Source organism: Lycium barbarum, chromosome 3 (genome assembly GCF_019175385.1).
Source record: "Lycium barbarum isolate Lr01 chromosome 3, ASM1917538v2, whole genome shotgun sequence".
Classification (NCBI taxonomy): Eukaryota; Viridiplantae; Streptophyta; class Magnoliopsida; order Solanales; family Solanaceae; genus Lycium; species Lycium barbarum.
This window is the reverse complement of record NC_083339.1, coordinates 149,204,061-149,220,677: the sequence shown is the minus strand read 5'-3', so window position 1 is coordinate 149,220,677 and position 16,617 is coordinate 149,204,061. Positions and strand designations below refer to the sequence as shown.

At 37.9% G+C, this 16,617-nt stretch overlaps 2 protein-coding genes across 2 annotated transcripts; one reads left to right on the top strand and one right to left on the bottom strand.

The window, feature by feature from the left end:
* The first annotated feature begins 1,144 nt into the window (after window positions 1–1,144).
* LOC132633611 (uncharacterized) lies at window positions 1,145–9,186 on the top strand. The gene is made up of 2 exons (XM_060350145.1): window positions 1,145–4,502; window positions 8,325–9,186. The coding sequence occupies exons 1-2, from the start codon at window positions 3,791–3,793 to the stop codon at window positions 8,402–8,404; spliced, it is 792 nt and encodes a 263-aa protein (XP_060206128.1). The 5' UTR covers window positions 1,145–3,790; the 3' UTR covers window positions 8,405–9,186.
* Window positions 9,187–11,456: 2,270 nt separating this feature from the next.
* On the bottom strand, window positions 11,457–16,013 carry LOC132633610 (uncharacterized). Its single transcript, XM_060350144.1, has 6 exons — window positions 15,711–16,013; window positions 14,229–14,373; window positions 13,497–13,757; window positions 13,048–13,129; window positions 12,302–12,498; window positions 11,457–11,998 (listed from the first exon to the last, which is right to left on the bottom strand). Exons 1-6 carry the CDS (start codon window positions 15,938–15,940, stop codon window positions 11,630–11,632), a joined length of 1,284 nt encoding a protein of 427 aa, XP_060206127.1. The 5' UTR covers window positions 15,941–16,013; the 3' UTR covers window positions 11,457–11,629.
* Window positions 16,014–16,617: the final 604 nt, after the last annotated feature.

Sequence of the window (16,617 nt, the reverse complement as noted above, 5' to 3'; positions counted from 1 at the left end):
CTACTAGGGGCAATCCTGGTAAGAGCTCTTTTGCATTTTGTGTGAGGAATCATACTGGTGATTTGGTATTTGCTAGAGCTAAGGAAATGGAGGATGCAACGAATACTGAATCTGAAGCCATGGCACTACTTGAAGCTGCTAAATACTGTTTATCTCAACATGTTTACTCATTCGTTATGGAGACTGACTCTCTTTTAATGAAGAACATATTGGATAGGCAGTGGAAGCCTCCTTGGAATATAGCATTGGTTGTTGAAAAATTGCTAGAAATTATAGACAATGCTAATGTACAGGTTCTGCATATTATGAGAGAGGGTAACCAATTAGCTGACCACTCGGCTAATGTTGCACTTGACCATGGAGAGGTTGTTGCACATTCTTTTACAGAACTTGATTCAAAGGGTAGGAGGATTCTTAATAGTGACAAGTTACAATGTCCCTATTTGAGAATCAGGACTCAGAGGAGATACTGATCGCTGGAGTTTGGTTTTGGCCTGAACATCTGCTTATTGACAGGATATCGGTGTTTTTACTGATAATTTGACAATGAGTAGGAGGAGCGTGGATTCTCTTAATGAGGGGCAAAATGGGAAATATGATAATTTGAAACACATATTTGTTCATCTTCACTTAGGCTATTTCTTGTCCTAGGAACAGCTTTTATGAAGATTGTCACATGTTTGTATTATAGATTTCTTTCCTTCCTTATGTAAGGGGAGAGTCTCCCTCATTTAATTGTTTATATGTATTAAGAGGAGTCCTCTTCTTAAGAAATATAGAACTTAGGACCTTGAAAAAAAAAAAAAAAATAGTTTAGACATTTGGTTGCTGATAAACTTGGTGCATGCTTGGTGCATCATGGGGCTACATTGCTAGTGTCCCCTGGTGTATGTATGATTGTACTCAGATAAAAAAAAAAAAAAAAAAAAAAAAAAAAAAAGGGGGTGAATATGCAGAAAAGGCTGGTAACAGACTACTGGTGTGACTATACACATCATCAGGAATTGCATTACAATAATACATGGAGAAATAAGGAGTATGTGCAGATCTGGTTGTTACTGTGGGAGAAATGAGCAATATGGCACATCAAAAGGAATATGGAGACTGATAGTATTGCTGGATCTTACACTATCAGAATTCTGGTAGAAGAGGGCATTTGGTCAGATGAACAGATGGTCTGATGCTTTCTCTGGTGCTATTCAGTGATAATGCATCATTCTCAATGGTTCCAATACATGGAAATGAGATGATGCAAATATGCCTTCAAGGGAGCTCAGAGGGACAGTTGGGGACAAGCTCATTTGGAGCAAGGAATGCCAACAAAGAACACATGAAGGAACATTAAGCAGCAGCATCATATGCAGCAGTGGTGAAAATGAGAGCACAAATATTTTGCTTCTTATGCAAATGTGGCACTGAGCTTAATTTCCACCATCTCTTTCTAAGAAGGGGAGGAACTTCACATTACATTGCATCAATGCTTGGATGTGCTGATTGCTGGTGTGAACCAGAAAAAAAAATGCAGATAAGAAGTTATATGAAGTGTTCTAGAGTGAAATATGAAGTGTTCAATGGCCTTCTAATTGTTGATCAAGGCTGTGGACAGTTGTGTTCAAGACACCAAAATTACACCAGTTTAAAAAAAAAAAAAAACCAGAACTTCAAACTTGACAAGTAGATACTTCAAATGTGCAGCAACTAAATATGGACAGGGTCTTAGTTGGAAGAACAGCTGTTGAGTATCAAACACTAGCAATGCAGCATGGGTGCTAAGAACACTGATTTACTTTAGCATATGCTGCTGTTGGAATGCACCAAAAAAAAAAAAAAGGAGGAGGAAGGCTGGTTGCAGCAAGGAATAAACACCAGAAATCTTGGAGAAGCAAGATTTTTGACTTGGAGAAATTTGGCAAGTTGTCAAACAGCAGCAATGCAGCACCTCACCTGTTTGCAGCATGGAAAGGCACAAGGTGCTCTTGCAGCCTTGGTGTGCACCAAAAAAAAAAATATTACAATGTGCAGAGAGGTGATCAATTTCCACATCAGAAGGAATAAGGAGACAAAAGGGTGTTGAATGGTGCCTAGAAAGTTAAATGGATTAGCAATCTTGCTAAACCACCATGGAATTTGATTCAATCTCTTGAGAGGCTACAAAGAATCTCTAAGCATTTTTTGAATGCAAGCATAATTTTAGAGAGGCAAATACCACTGCAGATGCACTGTCTAAACACACCATTGCACAGCCTGGTTTTTATTGTACAACAGGCTACTGGTGTGTTTTAACATGGAGACACAAGGGTGATGTGCTGGAGAGAAAGGGATCACTGCCATCATGTTCAAGGAGAGAACATGATGGTACTTTATTTTCTCACACTGGTTTCTGTTTTGCAGGTATACTGGCAAGGAGATTACAAGATTAGCATGAACTCACAACAACAAAAGGAGGACACAAGTTGGAAGATGGCTGCTTTATGGAACCAGTTGTGCAACAGCTAGACAAGGCTTGGCATGGATTTTTCTGGGCAGCAACTACCAACAAGCTCAAAGGCTACAGATGTGCAGTTCTCTTGAAGAACTGCAGTCCTGGTTTTACTGATCTTGTTTTCTGCAGTTGCAGGCAGATTAGGTGCAGACAGAAGTTTCCAGCAACTGTAGTGGTTTCTATGCAACATCAAGGCACAAATACTGATTCTCTATTCAACACAAGAATAAGACATGGAACACAGCTAAAGAAGCAAGTTTAAGACTAGTAGCAGCAGATGCAGATTTGCTACTACAGTTCACATAACTTGGAGTTTCACATAGCTGGTTGTGCAAAGCAGGTTAGCATGGAACTAACGAGAACAAGTAAGTGTTGATATACACAAGTATACTGTGGATATACACAAGTATTGGACTTATGGTCAATTTGTGCACCAAGGGATCAAACTTGGGACACAATTGATTGACAACAAGCAGAACAACATAATGCACTGATATACACAAGTACTATGCTGATATACGTGGATATACATCTGATATACATGGAGTATTGGCCAACTTGTGCATCAATGATCAAACTTGGGACACATTTTGAGTGCGCACATGGAACTCTACAGACCTCTTCAGTACACATGGGCATACAGTTTCTATTTAGTGGCCGTTTCTTAGTTGGTGGTATTAGCACCCCGGGATGCTCATCCTATTGAGAACTGGTCATTAGGTAGAGAATGTACTGTCTTGATACATATTGAGGGCCAAATATAGAGCATGATTGCAGGCACTGATATACACAAGTACGTTACTGATATACGCGGATATACATCTGATATACATGGAGTATTGGCCAACTTGTGCATCAACGGATCAAACATTTCACATATGCATAATAAATGGGAGTAACAGCTCATTTAGTCAAGTTTTAGTTTCTTATCATATTCTTAATTTATCAACTTGTAGTGCCAACTTAAGTCATCATATAAGACTTGGGTTGGTCTTTAGCTTAATTCTTGCATTTTTATTAGCCATTTTGGCACTCTTTGTAAAGACTCTTTATTTTGTTGGTTTGAAATTTATAAAAATCACCCCTAGGCTCACAAGCCTAGTGGAATTTGCTAAAAAAAAAAAAAAAAAACTTAAACCCTAAACCCTGAAACCCAAACCCAAAACCCTAAAACCCTAAACCCTAAACCCTAAACCCTGAAACTCTAAACCCTAAACCCCATCGCGCCTCATTTTCTCCCTATTTTTTCTCTCTCTAAAACGCTCTCTCCTCTCTCTAGAAGGCGACCAGCCACTGCAGATCGGTGAAATGGCCACATCTCCGCCGCCTGGTGGAGATAGCCCACCGGACCAATGCCATTTGATGTGTCTAGATAAGACGCTGCCACCCCAAGTTGAATCACTCCAAAATTCCACCCACAGCTCCACGAATTTGCAAAATAGTAATGCGGTCACTGTAGCAATTTCGCAGGAGCAGCTCAGCTGGGCTCAAGAAATTATTTCCCAAGCGAATTCTAGTTTGATTCGAGTTATTCCAAGTATTGGAAGTGATTCTAATAGTCATGATCTACTACCCCTACAAGTTTCAGCTCAATCTCTCTTGCCAATTGAGAGATCTGAGCAGGCGAATTTGGCGAGAATCGCCACTGAATCGCCAAAAAATCGCCTCAATATTCGACCTATCTCCGGCCAAATTCGTCCAAATCCAAGCCATGGAGGTGATTCCTCAGGTCAAGGCGACCCTCCCTGCAAAAATTCAGACCATTTGGCCACCGAAATTGTCGGTGAGGAAGTTTCAGGCGGCGGCGCCACGGCGGCAACCGGAATTTTGGACCAAGGTAAATGCCAAACTGTCAAAGGGACCCAGGCGCACCTCCCTACTGCAAAAGGCCCAATTGTTACGGGCCCAATTTGGACGAATATTGAATTTGGGCCAGTTGGGGATCTGCAGGGTCAAGAAATCCTAGGCACGGATCAAATTGAGGAATTACAAAATTCAGTTGATCAACATGAAATTGAAGGTATGATTAATGTTTCCAATCCAGAATCACCAGTAGTAGAATCTCAAAATTCCTCAAATTTTAGTTCCCCCCCCCCCCCCCCCTCCCCCCCTCCAACTAGTGGTGATTTGGTCGGAGAGGGTACTCTGCTGGCTGGAGATGACCAAACTCAATGCCATTCTATGCATCTTGATGTGGGGAATGATAATTTGATAAAAGCAATAGTAAGGAGAGTACCCTCTCCGACCAAATTTGCGTGCAGATGCAGGTACCGCACAGTACTGATTGAAACTTTTGTTTGAGAAGTAGCTAAAATATCAAAAAAATGTTGGGTGCTCACCGGGTAGTTTGGAACCATCTTATGTTCATATTTCCTGATAACTAAATAATAAATCAAGCAACAAAAAAGTATAAAGAAGAAAGTATGTTATGTTGGGTCCCTATTGCATAAAAGATTCTAGAAAATAACTAAGTAGTCGTAGATGCTAAGAAAATCTTGAATAAAGGTCTAAGTATTACATGTCACTGTCAGCTATTTAAATCGACACTCGGGAATTATAGCAGTCGATATCTTATTGATGGTGTTTCTCAAAAGATCTAAAAGTTCAATTACAAAGGCTTACAAAAAATTTTATGTCAGTAAAATAAGGAGGATGGGATTACCTTTTACGTTGCTGCTGAGAATGACCACTATATTTTTTTTTTGAAAATTTACTTGCCATAGCTACCTCTAAGACTTATTTATGAATAATAACTATCTTATTTTTTATTTAATTTTGTAGCTTTATTTTTCCAAAATTACATTTCATAACTGGTCCAATAACTTTTGAATACATCTACCTCTCTATTCTCCCTCACTACACATTTAAGATTTATCATCTTCTCCAAACCCTAAAAAAAATTCTCTCTCCTCTATCCCCTTCCCCTTACTGCCGCCTCTCTATTCTTTACTTTGATCAAAAAGCACCCTTTCCCTTTCCACGTGAACCTAAACCCCTCAACCAAACCCTATCATTCAAAGATCAAACTAGTATTTCGAATACCAATATTCAATCCTCCACTAATCCAATTAAAATTATTATAGACAAGCAATTTCTATCGGCAGAACTCCCACATATCGTTTAAAAAGACTAGCTTTCTCATATTCAGTAACCCCTCAAACTAGACACTCGGCAAGACGGATTGTCACACCCCAATCCTAATAGGGCATAACGGGCACCCGACTCTCATCAGAGCCGAGTGAACCCTCAGACATTCGCTCTATCAAGACCTGTCATTTCCAAACTTTAAGAACCTAAAACTTTTCAAAAAAAAATCATCTAAAATACATGCTCTTTTAAAGTACACAAATGGTTCAGCTGACATCACTCTGTCGACATCTCGACAAACGTACCACAGGACACTGTCTGCAAAGTCTCTAATATAGACGAAATATCATAACGTAAGTACTCTGACTCGGCAACACTCCGGGAGGAAATGGAGCTCACCAATTCAGCTGGAACATCTTCTAGCAATATCCTCTACTCATCTGTATACACCTGCGCAGCATGAAACGCAGCCCCCGAATAAAGGGGGTCAGTACGGAATATGTACCGAGCATGTAAAGCAATACCGAATCATAGCACAAGGAAAGTCCAGCAGTAAACAAGTTTAGAAAACAACCCGGGGATAACTGGAACAGCATTTTGAACAGGGTCATATGGTACCTTACACAGATTCTAACACACACAATATAAATATAGCATATACGAATTCTAGAATACACAATATAATATAGTATCACATTAGTCCTCTCGGACGGCCGCTTCCGGCATAATAATGATAATGGCCCCTTCGGGCAGCCGCTTCCGGCTTAATAATGATGATGGCCCCTTCGGGCAGCCGCTTCCGGCTTAATAATGATGATGGCCCCTTCGGGCAGCCGCTTCCGGCTTAATAATGATGGCCCCTTCGGGCAGCCGCTTCCACCTTAATAATGATGGCCCCTTCGGGCAGCCGCTTCCGTCTTAATAATGATGGCCCCTTCGGGCAGCCGCTTCCGGCTTAATAATGATGATGGCCCCTTCGGGCAGCCGCTTCCGGCTTAATAATGATAATGGCCCCTTCGGGCAGCCGCTTCCGGCTTAATAATGATGATATGGAAAGTAAACATAAGTCGTAAATGAAATGAAGTAGTAAAACCTCGCACCCCCTTCGGGGTGGTTTTGAAAATCTAAATAGTAAAATCTCGCACCCCCCCTTCGGAGCGGTTTTGAAAATCTAAATAGTAAAATCCCGCACCCCCTTCGGAGTGGTTTTGAAAATCTAACTTTAAGTTTCCTTTAGTATAAAACTAATTTTCTCGAAATCATTAGTAAAACCATATGCACAACTCAATTGGCACCTTATGGGTGTTCCCTTTGGAACAAAATAGGGGCTTATATATATATATATATATATATATATATATATATATCCATCGTACAAGAAACTGAAGAGGGAAACTCAATCACTTAAGAGTTCTAGCATCAAGAAGTGAATAGGAATCATGAATCACACTCGGAACTTATGAATAGAATTACCCCAAGTTCATATCATTCATCACTTAAATCTAAGACATGTCAAAAGAAAGAAGGGACAGCTTTACATACCTTGAAGCTTATTTATTGCTCAACTTCTACTTCTAGATCTCGCAAATCTACAATTAAGGGAATTCATACTATCGTTAGGCTCGTTACCAAATGCTTATCCTACGCCTTTAAATTAACTCTTTCTAGGATCTGCCGAAATTTCGGCAGCACTTCCCTTGTTTATATGCCTAGCCCAAAATTACAATTCAGCAACCAATCAACAACAACAATAATACCAACATCAACAACACTATTATTCATACCAATATATTCCATAAACATCCCACACGATGTTTTTCAACATACAACAACAATATACACTTCTTTCCATCCTAATCAAGGAATATAATCTCATCAACACACCAAAGATGTTAGATACCATTTTTACACGCATAAATCAGTCCATCCATACGGCCACAACATGTTCAAAACGGCCCATGAACACGACAACTATAACACAACACTTATGACCTTTCCTCCACAACTATGTTCACTTTTCCGGCTTGCTAAGCCTTCAAATAAACTCAATATAGGAGATAGGATGGAAAAAACATACCTTATACTTGAAGAAACTTAGCCACACCAACTCTTTCCAACACCAAGCTTAAGTAGAAGCAATAACAATCACCTTTCACGGACTAGTTTGGCGTAATCTCGTTAAATTCTTGATTTATCGGACTATAATGCTTGGGAGATGTTTTGAGAGGCTTCTAGGACTTTTTGGAATGTTAATATGCTGGACAAATACGAGTTGGTGGGGTATTTATAGCCCCCCTAGGTCGGTTCCACCGACCTTCCCACGTGGGGCCCGCGGATCCACTTAGGCAGCTTAGGGTCTTGTTCTTAAAATGGCCATAACTCTTGATTCCGACATCGTATGAGGGCCCACGACCTATGGTTGGAAATCTCTTTCAATTATCTACAACTTTTATTTCTTGGTGTTTTTCCAAATTCCAATATAATGCCGTTTTTGCCCCTCCAAGTCAGGTCATCCGAAAACGTTTCCTTAAATCGTCCTTTTGGAAGGCTTATGTACAGATTTGGCTTATGGGTCCTTCTTAGGACTTGCTCAACTTTCCATGTACTACTCGTATCACCTTTAATATGTCCTTTACAAAATCCCGACATGTGGGCCCCACCTTAACTTATGGTTACGAGGGCTATTATCAGGTAACTTGTTAACTGATTTATTTCATACGATCTCCAAATGTTACATGAATACTCTTATACGCAGATAATACAATCTTCATCCCTAATTCTTGTATAACTCTGCTCTCCCTTGAGCTCATACTAAGCCGCCGACAGTCTTGGTGACGCAAACTTTCCGGGGTGTAACACGGATAATGCGCCTAATGGAGACCATTTTGAATTGGGCTCAAGGAACCCTCTCTGATACAGTACTTTCATTCATCCATATGTGTGAGATAGTCGGCTGAAGTGTACATATACTCATATCTGAGAATACACTCAGATCTGGAAAAAAAAAAGGAGCAGTGGGTTTCACCGGAACCGCCACCACCACCACCACTATTACTACCATCTCCATCTCCAAACTCGAAAAAATCCTTAAGGTTCTAGTTCTTCAGATCTGAACTCCATATGCTTCATGTATTAATGGTTTTTGGTGGTGGTTCGGTATTGTTTTTGGAGTTGAGGGGGACAATGGTGGATCGAAGAAAGGCGGCGGAGGAAGGAGGAGTTTTTCCAGTTTGTTGTGGTGGTTCGGTAGGGTTTTTGGAGTGAAGCATGATGGTGGATCGGAAGAAAGGCGGCAGAGGAAGGAGGAGGGTTTTTCCGGTTGTTGTGGTGGTTCGGTGGGGTTTGTGGTTGTGGTGTTTCAGTATATTTCGTTATATTTCAATGTACTGTTTCAGTATATTTCAGTGTACTGTTTCAGTACATTTCGCTATATTTCAATGTATTTCTAATTTACGACACAGTTTCTGATACATTTTCATTGTATTCCATTGTATATACGCATACTACAATTTTATATTTCTTAAACAATCAACCATATTTCATTGTATTCGTATATTTTTCTGTATTTTGAAGTATTTCTTTGGAATGGAGTAATTTGGAGAGAGAAACATGGGTTGTTATGGAACTTCAGCCGTTATGCGTGATACATGGTTGATTTAATTTGACTTACCATTTAAAATGAAAGAAGAAAATATGTTCCATAAATACAGCCTATTTTTACTCTGCCAAATTTTGTATTTTCGTGTATTTCAAAAACGCGAAATACAACCGAATACAACAAAAACCAGCAAAAAACTTTTGAATGGAGTGATTTTGATAGAGAGACGTTAGCCGTAATGGAACCTCATGAGGTTTGCGTGAATCATGGAACCATTAATACAAATTACCATATAATTTGAAAAAGATTTTTATTGCCATAAATATAGCTTTTTTTTTATTCAACAGCTACGCTGTATTTCGCTATATTTCAAAAACGCGAGATACAACTGAAATACAACCAAAAGCAGCTACGAATTGTAAATCTTCAACTTATAGCTATAACTTGTTAGAAGCTGTTAAAAGGTAGTTATTTGTGTAAGTTTTACTTTTTTTTTTTTCCTAAAAGAATGTCGTTGCTGAGAATGACCCCTGTTTGGTTGTTACATAGTTTGATTGTTACAATCACAATTTGATTATTGCCGCAAAACATGAAAAGTACAGTGAAAACAGAAAGAAAAAAAATGAAAATAATCATATTTTACATTGTCTTGAAGCTAAGCAATTAATCTTTAATGAAGAAGTATTGATCGATACAATCAGACCTCTATAAAAATCATCCTCCATGATAACATATTATTATAACGGTCAAAGTTTTTTTTTTTTTTTTTTTTTTGAAAAAACATTTCTTATGTTATATTGCATATTATATGCTCTCTAATCTCTATAACAACATTTCGCTATAGTAACAAATAAAAAAGAGTTGAGTGCAATACATTAACCTGGTACTTCAAATGCTTGCTTACTGCTAGCATTTCGGCTAATATTTGCACGTGTCGAGAAACTAAACTAGTTCTCTAAAATAAGTGTTCTTTTCTTAAATAAATACTTTTGACCTTTCACAAGCTTGATAAAACATGCTATTAATTCCAAATTTTAACCCTTCTTTTCATAGGAACTTACATGAGAAAAGGACCAAAATCATCCATAATGTTTGGGTTTGGATCAAAATCATACATATTCTTTCACATGGTGCACTAATAGTACATTATGTTTGCATAAGTGGTGCACTTTTAGTCACAAGCCCAAATAAATTTAACGGAAAAGAACAAAAATGCCCCTGAACTTTTAGAAAAGGTATAAAAATACCCTTTATTCATCTATTTTGCTAAAACTACCCCTCAATTCAACTTTTTGAGAATTTATTCCCCTTGACTAACGGACAACACTAATTTTTTTAAAAAAAAAATAAATTAAATTGCACATGACATTTTATTACTGAAAAATTAATTTATTCTTTTAAAAAGAAATTTGAAAAATAGTTATTTGTAGAATAAGGAAAAATAATTTTTCAACATCCATTTCTTTAAAAAAACAAATGTAGTAAGCCTTATATATATAAAACAGAATTGGATTTTCATTAAAACATGTGGAATTTTTTTAAGTTTGGAAAAAAAAAATTAACGGGTGGAAACCCCATTTTTTTTTTAGAAAATTCAATTTTTAAATCTGAAAAACTGATTGTTTTTTTAAGTAAAATGTGCAAAACTAATACTCCATAATTTTCTTCTAGATTTAAAAAAAGATAGTTTTCTGTTTTTTTTTTTAAACACAGTTTTTCCATAAAAAAAATAATTTTTTCAGATTTTTATAAAAATCCAATTTTTCACATTTTGAAAAGAAAAAAAATTAGTGTTGTCCGTTAGTCAAGGTTTTACTCGTTAAAAAAAAGTTTTCCAAATTTAAAAAAATTCCAAGGTTTCAGATTTCTTTTTAAAAGAATAAATCAGTTTTTCAGTAATAAAATGTCATGTGCAATTTATTTTAAAAAAAAAAAAAATTAGTGTTGTCCGTTAGTCAAGGGGAATAAATTCTCAAAAAGTTGAATTGAGGGGTAGTTTTAGCAAAATAGATGAATAAAGGGTATTTTTATACCTTTTCTAAAAGTTCAGGGGCATTTTTGTTCTTTTCCGTTAAATTTATTTGGGATTGTGACTAAAAGTGCACCACTTATGCAAACATAATGTACTATTAGTGCACCATGTGAAAGAATATGTATGATTTTGATCCAAACCCAAACATTATGGATGATTTTGGTCCTTTTCTCGAACTTACATCATCCAAAAATACATTTCGATGTAACTATGTATTAAACGACGACAGACTTGAAAGCTTCTGGTAGCGATGAAGATTAGAGCGAGAGAGAGGTCCAATCCACTTATTCGTGCTTCAATCACGAAAGCATAAGATTCTGAGTTAGTAGACAGGTAATTGGAGAAATAAAAAAACAACAATAATTTAGTATAACGTAAATTTCTGAAACCACATTGAACCACATATAAATATGCACAGCTACATTCCTACTCAAGAGGTGACACTTGAGCAGCCGCAATGGAGTTCATCTTCACGAATCATCTTACATTCTTCACGTCTGTGAACCTCTATCTGACTAAACCTCTGCAGGCTTGTGCTTCTCAAAGCATTGCGCTTCACAAGCTTACTCAGGATACATGCCATGGCAACCTTTGCTCCCAAGTTAGAGAGCCCTCTAGACATGCAGATTGCACCACCCAGGAGCATCAGCATATTTGGCACCACATTGTTTAATGGTTCTTTTCTTTGTTCCCTTGCATTGCATTCACGTGACACTCCACAGCAATAGTAACTACTTGTGCATGTTTCTGGACTGATTAAGTTCCTTGCGTGCTCTAAGGTGTCCAATCCAAGTGGAACCTTCATTTGAGAGAAGGGAGGGGATGGGGGTGGGGAGGGGTTAGGAAAGGAAAGATAAAAGAATTGTGTCTAGCAAACGTATAGGGGTATAAAACTGACACTACTTTTCCTCCCGGTTATACAATATTCTACTGGTATTGGGAAGGCAAATTAATCCATGTATGCAACAATAGCAGCATGCTATCCTCGTACTTGCTTATCATTTTAGGAGGAAGGGAGGCCATTGAAGTAAAAAGAGAGAAAATTGACTTTTGAGAATGGTGAAAGTCCCATTAAGAATTTTAAAAGAACCATAGCTCTCACCTTTTGAATTAATGCGATGGCACTCAAACCTGAAGTCAATTGAGAATGGTCCAGGGCAGAGTATCGCCGAAGTGCATCATCCATTTTACAGACATAGCTCCATATGCCCTTTGCAAAGGCTAGTTTTGCCATTTCAACATTAAGACCAGCATCTTCTTGGTGTACCATCTGGATCTCACAGGCATTCCTACCAGAAACTGAAAGAAAAATCACAAGGAAACTTAATACTGCACCTCCCTAGATTCTTAAAAGTAGTAAAGGAAATCATTATATTTACTTCATTCCTAGAAACCTGATAGAATGACGAATTGCACACCAAAAGCATGCACAATTATTTTTTAATAAATTAAACATTTTTTTAGTAAGTGAATTACACGTTTTTTTCTTTTCTTTTCTTTTTAGACCCAGTTTGGACTTGATGCAAAGGAAAAGGCGTGCCCATATCTTTCCTTAACATGAGCACATATCTTCTTGGTGATATGTTCCTCAGTCATGACTAAACTGGGATACTTACAACCCAGAAGCGTTCTGATCATGCTGTTACATGTAGTATCAGAAAGGCCACGAAAACATAAAGCCCTAAGATGAAACAGGCCAACTGAACATTTAAAAGGGAGATAGTTCACATGAAGTCTAAATTCACAAAATGGATCATGATTCCAACTATGTATATGCTGTCATGAGATGCTTAAATCAGTTTTTTAGCACGAGGAGAAATAATTACAGGGAACGAATAAAGAACCTGCCTTTCTTGATTCTCCAACCAGATCTAAAGAGCCCAACCCTGACATACTTGTTCCTTCTTTGTGCCAAAGGATATTCACATTCCTACTAGCAGCAAAATGCCAAAATTTTAGCAGACATAAACAGGCAAAATTGAAACAAGAATAGATACAATTATGAGTTGCGACACATGAATGATGGAAACTTATCTAAATAACCTTATGTAAGAACACCAATTGCTTCTTCCTTTTATCTCTTTTACTTTTTTTTTGGGGGGGGGGGGGGTGGGGGGGTGGGGGGAGGGCAGAACCATCATAAGAATTTTTCTAGCCAAGGTAATAAAGGAACTCTTTCGGATCTCTCTTAACAAGTTCTAACTGCAATATTTATTTAACGGGAAACATTGCACTACCGAGAAAGATATCTCGAGAGAGAGTTGAGTTGGGAGAGTCAGCCGAACTTTATTCAGTACCTTGGTAAAACAGTAGACGGATCCATCATTGCCTTCCCACACCCTCCAAGCTAATACGTACTCTCTTGGAGTCAATAGTGGAAACTTTTTTATCATAAGGCCTATTTCAGTTCCACTGCTTGTATCAACCTGCAACTGCTTATGCTCAATCAAGGTTTTATCCCAAATTTTTCGGAAATTATTGTCCATGTAGAAATCTCTTAGCATCTCAACAGAGCAATTCTCAAATACAGTGACACTCAGATACTTAAGAGGCGCATCCTGCAGCAGAGAACAGGTGAAACCCTCATTACTGATACAGATGGTAACAAAAAATCAATAAATAAGACAGCAATAAGAATTAATAAATAAATATATTTAAAAATAAGATAATCCAGATACTTTGCATCACTTCGCGTAATACAAAGAGCACTAAACAGAAGGTGAAACCGTGACATCATTTATTGCACAGCAGTAGATACAAGTGCTCATGCATATGTAAATGCATGCACTCCATGCTCATACAGGCTTGCAAGTGTTGTACTCTGTTCTTTGACCCCATTCACCTCATGACACACTTCTGCTTGTTTACAAGTTCAGTTTATTGATAGGTTTAACCGTTAGGCATAAAATATGCTTACTATTCTGAATTCTGAGAAAATAGGAAATTCAGCAAGTCCCTAAAAGATAAAAGCACAGAGACCGCTATAATAGTAAGAACACAGTACATAAAGACAGAATCTGAGCAGGCACCTTCAGTTTACAACACTGTGCACGGTAGGAAAGACGATCTGTTCTCCGGTTAATGACATCCTCCCATTTCTCATTAGCTTGGAATTTCTTATTTATGTCGTCAATCAAATTCTTCAGATCTAGATCAGATATCACTGTAGTGATCCTGAGGAGATACATGGATGTTAAAAAGAAGAGAATTGAATGAGATATTATGGATTTTATTTTTGGATATGCTGGTGTATGTAGACTTGGTATTGCTAACATATGTAAAAATCAAAATAAGAAATTCTCCTTGCAAATATGCAAGTCTTTAGGATGCTTAGGGACTAACAAATACAGTTAGATTTGCCCGTTAAAACCAACTGAAACAAGGCTCACATAGGAGAACCATATCTACTACTAGAGCATGGATATGCTTCAAATACTGCAATAGCGAGCCCAACATTTAGTTTACCAAGATACGCTGCTTCTGAGTCGAAACCTATATCTATACTAGAGCATGGAAATTCCCCTCAGTACTGTAGCTTTCAGCTAATATGATTATGAACCTTTTAATTGTCAAATAAAACAAAAATGAACGTATGGTGAGGTGCTCTAATGGAGTTTCATCAGCTATGGATGTAGACTAGGCTAAGGGACAGACTTCAAGTCTTTCCATCTTCTTCACTAACACCTTATAATTCAGCTCAATCTAACGAAGCTCATAGGAAACCTTTTTGGTATATGCGCTATACCTGCCATATTTCTTATCTATACTATGGGATCATAACTATTTCCCCAGAAATAGTTACCTTCAGCTTCTCACCCTAAGATACCTCCAGAGTGTCACTAGATCATCCAAAGAATAAAGTGCACCAAATTATATGCTTTAATTTGATAAATCAACAAAAAAGACAGGCTAAATACATGTGTATCGACTCGATAACTAGTGTTTCATTTATCGAAAAGGAGATAAACTTGTGTATAAGAGGTACACAACTAACAACCAGACATCTAATAATGTTGCTCTTCAAGACGAGACATCTAATCATCTATTTCAAGTTCGAAGAGACTGGGTACACCTGACAATAAACAAAAAAAAAAAAATGCTACATATTTAGTTGAAAGGAATCTTTATTTCCTCAAAGGATTATACGTTTTTTCTCCATAATGGTATCCGGGCCAACTTTGGCACATCGACTAATTCCACGGGGTACCTACAACCTCCACCAACACAAGTGCCGGGTAACTTTGCACACCAAGAGCTTGGACAGATGGGAAGAGATCACATAATGTTTTCGCCTCCTCTGGGATTTGACCAACAGACGTCATGATTCTCAACCCATTTGATTGACCACTAGGCCACCCGTGGGTGCTCAAAGGATCATATACTTGTCACTCAAAATTGTCCACTTCACAGAATTTCCCAGACTTATACCTCTTTAATTCCACATCAGTTCCTTAAGTATGCTCGTAATAATCTAGGTAATTTCTAAAATTGAGCATGAAATTAGAAGATACCTGACACGAGAAGAAGAGGCATCACGAGAAGTGATGGATTGGGCATGTGGTCGTTGTCTAAATCGAAGGCGAGAGTTTAGCAAATGACATGTGAGTATGATCACTATCACAGCCAGGGTATACCAAGTTCCCTTTCCTCCTCCATCAATCTTTTCTCTCCAAAATTCTGACCACATTGGAACTATTAATTTCCCTGCTCCTTCTTCTGCCAATTTCGCCCTCCCTTCCATCTCCAATTAATAAATGAAACAGAAACTTTGGCCCCTACAAATTGGATAAACCCATCCGCAATTTCCATCTCCCCTTTGTTTTTTCCGGAATTTAGCCATTTCTTATTTTTTATAAATAAAATAAAAAATAGTATTAAAATGAGTGAAAACAGCCCTCAAAATGGGTTGGGCCCTTGGGGCCGAGCCAGCAGCTATTGGAGTAGGCCCGGCTCATTTTTTTGTGTGGATTGTCCTTCAAAGGCACTGGACTTTAATTTTTGTCCCTCAAATTGCTAGTCTTTAATTTTTAGCCTTCGCCTAATACCATGAGGTTTAAAGTTCGAATCTCGAATCAGTAAAAAAAAAAAAATCGCAAGCCAGAGTTACATAGAAAAATTAGGCCTATTCAAACAAAAGTTAGGCCCTAAGGCAGAGTTTTGCAAAATTCCATCTAAGTAAAAAAAAAAAAAGCCTTATGCCTGAAAGCAAAACTCTACCTTAAGACAGACAAAACTCTGCCTGACGAATCCAAACTCTACCTTGAATTTTTTTAAAAATTTTTGACTGAGCGAGGGTTCAAACCTGGAACCAAGGGGTTTTAACAAAAGTCAACAATTAAAGACCACCCCCAAATAAGGGCAATCGTGCAAATTGTCCGGCCTGGGTTAAGATTTTTCAAGCCCATTTAAAACTGAGGC